We start from the raw sequence: 8,588 nt of genomic DNA on the forward strand, positions 1-8,588 counted from the left end.
GAACAGTGTAGCCAGCACCTCAAATACTGTGCTCAGTTTTTGGTTCCTCACTACAAGAGAGACATGGAGGCCCTGGAGACCGTCAGAAGAACAAACGTGGTGAAGGGTCTGGAGCTAAGACTTTATGAGAAGCAGGTGAGGGAGCTGGGGTTAGTTAGTGTGGAGAAGAGGAGGCTCAGGGGAGATCCTATTACTCTGTATAACTACCTGAAAGGAGGTTGTAGTGAGGTGGGGGTTGATCTTTTCTCCAGAATAAGTACTATTAGGGAGTGTTCAAGAAACATGTAGATGAGACACTTTCGGACGTGGTGAAACAGGTATGGTGTTGAGGGGCTTAGAGTTAGACTTGATGATCTCAAAGGTCTTTTCCAACCATAAAGATTCAATGATTCTGTGGTCCTGGTGGGGCAGAGCTGGGAGAGTTCTTGTGGAGGTGCCTTGTGGTCTCCTGGGGGCTCCATATCTGTCACCAGACATGTCATATGGGAGATACTGCTTGACTATTCACGACCCGCAGGAGCGCTCCCAAGTAAGAACTGAACCCAGCCCTCATCCTCTAATATGTCACCTATGAGCTCACTGCATGAAACCCATAGAGAGGCATGGAAAAGCAACTGAGGCTTTGAGGTTGAAAGTCCTTGGGCACATTCTTGACTCCAGCTGTGGAAGGAGAGCCAACATTCAAGCACTGCACTGAGGAAATGCCCTTTTATTAGAGTGAAGTCAGGACTGACACAGTGACAGACACGTTCACAGCAGGTATCACAATCAGACAGTCTGGGTTGATCCAACTGGATGAGTTGGATGAATTTAAGCACCTACAGTAAATTTGTTATCGTCATAAGAGAGAATTCCCAGCAACAGAGATGTATGAGATGAACTGGAAACCACTTGTGAAGACAGATATTGAGCTTATTTCTGATGAACTAGTACAAAATGAACCATTTTCCTCAGTGCATCCTGCAGCTCCCTGTTCCGCATGCTGTAGATCAGAGGGTTCAGGGTTGAGGGCACTATTGAGTAAAGAACGGACAGCATAAGATCACAAGATGAGGAAGTGAATGAGGGAGGCTTCAGGTAGGCAAACATTACAGTGTTAACAAACAGAGAGACCACAGCTAGATGTGGGAGGCACATGGAAAAGGCTTTGTGGCGGCCCTGCTCAGAGGGGATCCTCAGCACAGCTCTGAAGATCTGCACATAGGACACCACAATGAAAACAAAACACCCAAAGCATAAAGAGACACTGACGATAAGAACATAAACTTCCCTGCAGTCGGAGTGTGAGCAGGAGAGCTTGAGGATCTGGGGGATCTCACAGAAGAACTGCTGAACCACATTGCCTTGGCAGAGTGGTATGGAAAATGTGTTCCCAGTGTGCAGGAGGGCATTGAGAAACCCACTGGCCCAGGCGGCTGCTGCCATTTGGAAACAAGCTCTGCTGTCCATGATGGTCCAATAGTGCAGGGGTCTGCAGATGGCAACATAGCGGTCATAGGCCATGACAGTGAGGAGATAATATTCTGCTGAAATGAAAAAGACAAACAGGGAGACCTGTGCAACACATCCCCAGTAGGAAATTGCCCTGGTATTCCAGAGGGAATTGGCCATGGATTTGGGGACAGTGGTGGAGATGGAGCCAAGGTCGAGGAAGGAGAGGTTGAGGAGGAAGAAGTACATGGGGGTGTGCAGGCAGTGGTCGCAAGCTACCGCTGTGATGATGAGGCTGTTGGCCAGGAGAGCAGCCATGTAGATGGCCAGGAAGAGGGAGAAGTGCAAGAGCTGCAGCTCGCACGTGTCCGTGAATGGCAGGAGGAGGAACTCGTTGAGGGAGCTGCTGTTGGACATTTACTCTTGATTCACCCCACTGTCCAATGAGGAAAATGCAACAATAAGTTAGAAAGGGCTTCTCTGAGCAAAACTCATTAAACCTCATTCTATTCTCATTCATAGTACTCCCGAAATGGCCTCTCTTCTTTACCTTGTTCAGCTCCCTTGTCTGACCTTTGGTTTTTGGTGGCTGATTGTGCTCTGCATCTGTGCTTGGGCTCCACAACAGTCAGTCCTGCTCTTGTGGGTGGTTTAAATCAAGGTGTCAAATTGCATCATGTATTTGATGAGGAGACCTGGAGATGGGCACCTTGAACTGAGTGTAGAGGATTTGCTCCAGTGACAGAGTAGGAATATCCTCTACTTACTGTTGCACAAGGGGCAGCTCTCATGACAGCTCAGTTTAAAAGAGAAGATCCTTGGGAGGGATTCATTTCCCCCTCACTGCCATCTGACACTTTTCTTTCTCTTCACTGTTGCTTGACACAAAGTAGTGGGAGAGGGAAGTTCCTGCCTTAACTGTAGCTGAGTCCCCATCCTTAGCTCAGGGAGCAAGAACCAGACCAGCAGGGAGAGGTGAAGAAATGAAGAGCTTTTGTATGAACTTTCTACCAAGAGAAAGTAAAGGGTAACACACAGAGGAGCACTGAGGAAAACCTTCACCTCCCCAGGCTGTGCACACCACCACCGAGACAGCAAGACTTCAGGACAGAACATTTCAGGCCCCTTCTCTTGCAGTGGGAAAGGACCAGGCTGCAGGAGAGACACAGCCCCTCTTCCACCAAGGACTGGGCTCATGACCCTATGGCCTTGAGGGCTGGGAGAGGAGACACGGGACTTTGCTGAGAGGAAGATTTCTGCTTTGCAGGGACTGACCAAGGCTGATCCAAATCCTCCCTCCCACTTCTAGATCCCTCCCACTTACTGATCCTGTCTCCACAGAAGGAGCTTTTCCTTCTGGCACTTGCTCCTCTCCCCCACATCTTCTCCCTGTCACTGCCACACACCCCATCCCACCCCCGGGCACTCGCTCTGCCCTACAGCAGGATCCAGCAGCAGGGCACTGGCCAGGGACATCTCCATGTATGCGGGTGGGAGGGACCAGGGTCACACAGACCCTGCTGAGGCCAGACAAGGGGATGCTGGTGCTGTCTGCAGTCAGGGGAGGGCACAGGGCCTTGCTGAGCTTCCTCACACACCTCTCCATGGAAAGGACTAGAGGGTCAGGTTCCTGCTCTCACCTGGCATTCCTTTCCATACACCTCCAGCTCTTCACAACCACAAGGACACAGGGAACCTCCTCATCTTTAACACTAACTGCCTGCACTGTCCTCTTCAAAAGGCCACTTCACAATATGAACCTGCCATGATGGTGGTCTCTCCTCACACCCAGAGCTTCTCCCCACACCACATGGTGATTTCCTAGGCAGGGTGGGTGCTGACCCTCGCAGGTGGAAGTCACTGCCCTGGGCACACAGCACCCTGGGGCGCAGGGACACTGCTGGGCATTACAGCCCATGCAGAACTGGGGGCACTTGCTGGCTTCACACCCCTGCACCGTCCTGGGCAGAAGGCAGCCATGATGCCCTGTCCCTCTGATGGTCTGGATGGCAATCCCTGCTCTAAAGCACCCCCAGCTCCAAGCAGAAGAAGCTGGGAGAGACACCCTGAGAGATCCCATCAGCTGGGGAAGGGGCCAAGTTCAAAAGAGCCCTCCAGGAACCACAGCACTGTTGTCCTGCAGACCGACACTTACCGTATCATGGGCTGGGAGGTTTCTCCCTGCAAGGAGCTCTCATTTGTCCTCCCATTCCCAACTGTCCTTCACTKAGGAGCGACTCATCCCAGCCTGGTGCCTGCGGGCAGTGCCCTGAGTCTTGGTGCTCCTTTAAGAGGAGCTGCTCCTGGGCAGAGCTGTCTCTCTGCAGCACCTGCCACGTTGCCAAGGGCTCCCGCAGTCCCAGGAGCCAGGCCCAGCTCAGGAGCAGGGCCCCAGCTGGAGACGGGACAGTTTTTGTCCCCTGAGCAGCCTCCAGGGCTTTCTGGGGCTCCAGGGCTGTGAGAGGGGAAGCTGTTTGGGTGTCTACAGGATGCATGGACACAGCTGCAGGTAGGAACCAGCATAGGACAGGCTCAGCTGGACACAGACAAAGGCACTGCCTGGGCTCACAGGCACCACCAGGTCTTCATCCTCTTGGTATGGCTGTTGTCTCTGCCACCAACACAGACACCCTGAAAGGTGTCATATCATTGTCCTGCCCTGAGCACTGCACACTCCCACCCACACACTGTCCACAGAAGGACCTGAAAAGTGTGGAGGAAAGAAGCCCCTTCCCAGAAGCTCAGTGACCCAGTCTGGATATTTTGCCTGATAAAACACATCAAGGGTAATGTGGCATCAGAGCCACCTGCACATTTCCCCTGTCTACCTGTTATCAGTGAGGACAATTTTCTGCTCTAATCAGCCCCTGGGGAGTCTTTGCTGTTAACAGCTAGCAGTGGGACCCATTAAAACTCAACCAAAAGTTGGGGGTTGATTTTCACTTTGAATTCTTCAGTGTTTATTTCAGTCTCCTCTCAGTTACTGAGGTTCATGGGCTCAGTACCAAATACACCATGGGGATCATTAAAATATGAAAAGCCCTCACAAACCATGTATCTTCCTGTAATTTTTACCAAGTCTTGCATGGCTAATTGTAGAGGTTTGGGGATTTTAGCTGAACCTTGGAAACATCAGTAATATACAAGTATTTCTGCTTTTAAAGTGTTTCATATTATTGTTATTCAGCTTTCAGAGTAAGTGACAGCAGCATTCTCCAACTGGAATCAATCCAGAATGTCTCCTAATGAAGTCTGGACATGTAGGAAAACCAGAGTCCTAGAAGTCAAGGACTGTAGGGACCCTCTCCCCCCGCCACCCACCTCTGCATTCCTCTCAGCCACCTGGGACTTCCATCACTCTTGTATAGAAGCTTCTCTGTTCTACTGATGTCAACAACTGAAGGTTACAGCTCATCTGTCCCAACTCCCACCTGCTTTCTTCAGAGAACTAGGTGGAAATCAACACAGGATTCTTCCAAATTGCCAAGAACCAGAAATAAAGCATGAAATAATTCCATAAATACTAATTGTGCTCTTTGAGTGTAGGCAAGCCTTTAAAATCTCTGAAATACACTATGGGTGTTTGAGTTAAAAAAATACTGACAGGTGGCTTCCCAATATTGCAGTTTCACAATGGCCAACTCCTGTACTGTAGGGATGGTATTAGAAATTGTCAGTTTAAGCAGGACTTGTGGGAATGGGAGAGCCATACAGCTCCTGCAGGCTGCAGGGCATGATGTGGGCGATGCTGCTTCTGGAGATACCAGACCTACCTGTGCCTCTCAACAAAAGAAAGGAAAAAACTGTGATGCAAGACCCTAGAGAGGAGGGATTTTTCGGGATGCTCAGCATGACTCAAGCAGGACTTGGGGATGTCAAAGGAAAGCCAATGCAACAACACCAAATGCACTGGACCTTCCTGAACCCTTGGGCTGGGAGCAAGATGGGACAGCCACGTCCCAGACTTCCTCCATCAGGCCTTCAGCTCCACAACTTGTCATGGCTTCAAGGGAGCTCCCTACAGCAATCCTTCTCATGACCCCAGTGCACAGAGCAGACTGAGGAGRCATGGAGGAGTCAGGGGAGAGAAAGGGGAGAGACCCCAGAGTGCATCTCTGAGCAACACACACATTGCTAGAGGCTGAATAAACAACCCAAAGAAAGGAGCAAGGACGTGCTTTCCTTTGCAATGGGAAAATTTGGCTTTCCAAAGCCACATCTCTGTCCAGCTTCCAGGGGAATAGGGCCTCCCTTCTGCAAGACTTGCCCATGACTGTGCAAACACTGCGGAAAGAGGAATGTTGGCTGGTGGAAATTTCAGCAGTAGAGGAGCCGGAAGATTGTGCTCTCACCAACTTCTGAACAACTCAAAATGCAGCTCCTGAGGCAAGTCATTGTCTTACAGGCTCCATACGGGAGCCTGGACATCAGGGCTGCAGTGCGTGGGCCTCTCCTGAGACACCCTGGGTCAGAAGTGTGGGAGATCCAGGGTGCCAAGGAACTACAGATCCCACAGACAGGCACATGCCAGGAACAAGACTCAGGGCAGAAACACTACTGGGAGGTGTCATCAAAAGCCCAAAGACCAACTAAGGTCCAAGATGAGAAGTGGATTTTCTCATGGACAGATGAAGGAAAGCTTGCAAAATTCACGGGATCTGAAAGCTTCCCCAGATTGGCTACCTGGCTTGACCCATGGTTTTGGATCCAGTATCCCATTCTCAAGCCCTCAAGAAGGAAGGAAGACGTGTTAAGGGCATATTTGCTCTTTCCTAGCATATCATCTCTATCCTACCAAAGACCAAGAAACCTTGCTGAGGACTTTTAAAAACAAAGAGCCTGTACGGTGTGTCTCAGAAGAGCACAAACCCTGAGGCTGCTATAGGAGATCCAATGCCCTGCTGAAGGCAGGTCCCAGTAGAGGAGGTATCTGGGGCCTTTCCAGTGAGCACTGGGTTTCTCAGAGGATGGAGCTCAGAGAATATCTTTGGATTCCCGTGCCAGAGTTTGGTCATGCTCATCGAGAAAAAGATTTGTGACTCTCCAAGAAAATCCAGCTGCTCTGTTCCCTCCACAAGGGAGCTGGGCACAGCATGAAGATCCCCCTTGGCATTCTTTGGCTTACTCTGAAGAAACTTCGCTCTTGCAGCATCTCCTTATCTGCACCACAAACAGAAGCAGCACAAGTTCCACAGGATCTTCAGGAAAATTTCTTCACATTGAGGGTGACAGAGCACTGGAACAGCTTGCCAAGAAAAGTTGTGGAATCTCCTTCTCTGGAGACATTCAAAAGCCACTTGGATGCATATCTAGTGTAAAATGCTCTAGTTGATCCTCTGCAGTCGCAGAGGGCTTAGACTAGATGATGTCCCAAGGTTGCTTCCAACCTTTATGATTCTAGGATTCTATGTATGCTTCTACACAAATTATTGAGGAAGGCCAAACTATGGTACAGGGACCCAGGGAAGACCTCCAGTCTCCTCCTGCCCTCAAAGATACTCAAAACTTCACTGGAAAAGGTCCAAAGATAACACTTTGACTGGGACCTGTCTTCTGCAGGGTGTTGGACCCAGATGGCTTCCAAAAAACACACTCAAGGAAACTGCTATTCTGACACTCTCTCCAGAAGGACCCGAGCATTTGGAACTGACACCTGCACCCCTTGCCAAGAACAGGTATTTCAAAGCCACCCATTGCCTTGAGAGCACTCACTTCTTGCATGGGGGCATTTCCCCATCTGCAAATGTCTGCATAGGCACAGAGTGGAGAAATGGCTCTGAAGGCTTTGATTAGATACTCATTTGCATGAGGGTTCACAATGGATTAGGTTCTGGGATGGGAAGATGCAATGAGGATGCAGGATGAGCAGAAAGCCTTTAAAGGAGTGCAAAGATAACTTAATCAAGCTGCAAACTTGAACATCAGCTGACAGAAACCACCCAACTGCCAGAAGCCCTGGGTCACTCGAGGACGCTCCAAGGAGAGAACAGGGTCATCAACAGTCCTCCCCCAGGTCTCCCACAAGGACCCTGCATGGCAGGCTGGGCTCTGGGAGCAGAGTTCTGCTCTCTCCACATTGTCCACCAAGCAAGGGGGGACCTTGAGGGCAGAGTCAAGTGGCAGCCCTGCACTTTCAGGTCATTGTGAGTGCCCATTGGAAGGAAATGATTCTTCCTTGTGTCTGACCCGTTGTGCAAGCATTTCCCTACATAGTATTTATGTCTTCCCTCTGCTGCTCATTCCCGGATCTGCGCTGTGTTTTCTAGGGACCTGGCTAAAAGCAAGAGATTTTCTGCTCTCCTTTTGTGGGAAAAGAAATACACAACAGATGGGAAGGGCAGAAAAGAATCTACTCTTCTTAAAAAAAAATTACTAAGTTACATATTAAATGCAATTAATAAATGGTGTTAACTCCCTTCCATGCTCTTGCAACACAAGGCTGCACCCACAGGGCAGGAGCTCAGGGTGGTAAATGAGTGTGGGCAGAACCAAGCCCGTGTTGTGAAGCCCAGCGCGAGACTCCCAAGGGTTTTGTCTTGTCCTGGGGGCCGTTTGGGGGTTGGCGGCACCTGGAGCTGAGGGGGTGTCAAACCTGCTGCAACAGCGTGTGCTGCGTCACCCCCGTGCTGCTATTGGCCCAGGATGGTCCTTGCAGCCCTGTGGGGAGGGGATTTGTGGCTGGGCAGGAGCTAGGATGCAGGGAGAGGATGGCAGGGCAGGGCAGCACCTGCTTCCCCGGCTGCCTGGGGCTCCAGCAGCTGCAGGAGGTGCCAAAGCCGCAGAGAGAGCCGGGCTGCGAGTTGTGTTGCTGCCCTGGGCAGGAGACTGTTCTCGTGGGCTGAGCTGATGGTCGAGCAGGTGGCCACGCTGGTGAGGAGAGCCTGAAAGGGGAGCAACTTGGGAGGAGGATGACTCCAGAAAGAGTGAGGAAGGGATGGCTTGGGGTGGCAAGGAATGGCCACGGGGTGGTGTGGGAAAGGGGATCTTGGGGAGGGAGCAGTGGGATGCAGGGAGCTCTGCATGGGGGTGAAGCAAGAGGCAGTGAGGAGCGCAGGGGTGAGGATGGGGGTCAGAGCAGCAGGGTGGCCTTGTGGTGGGGTCTGCTCTGGAGCCCGGACACAGGGCAGCGTCTGCAAGGCCCCCGGAGTGTAGAGCTG

General features: G+C 51.1%; 1 protein-coding gene across 1 annotated transcript; it reads right to left on the reverse strand.

Moving 5' to 3' along the window:
- Window positions 1–912: 912 nt before the first annotated feature.
- On the reverse strand, window positions 913–1,848 carry LOC112956776 (olfactory receptor 14C36-like). Its single transcript, XM_026050255.1, has one exon. It carries the CDS (start codon window positions 1,846–1,848, stop codon window positions 913–915), a length of 936 nt encoding a protein of 311 aa, XP_025906040.1.
- Between the last annotated feature and the right edge of the window lie 6,740 nt (window positions 1,849–8,588).

This window comes from Nothoprocta perdicaria, unplaced genomic scaffold (genome assembly GCF_003342845.1).
Source record: "Nothoprocta perdicaria isolate Ctin4 unplaced genomic scaffold, notPer1 scaffold_669, whole genome shotgun sequence".
NCBI classification, from domain to species: Eukaryota; Metazoa; Chordata; class Aves; order Tinamiformes; family Tinamidae; genus Nothoprocta; species Nothoprocta perdicaria.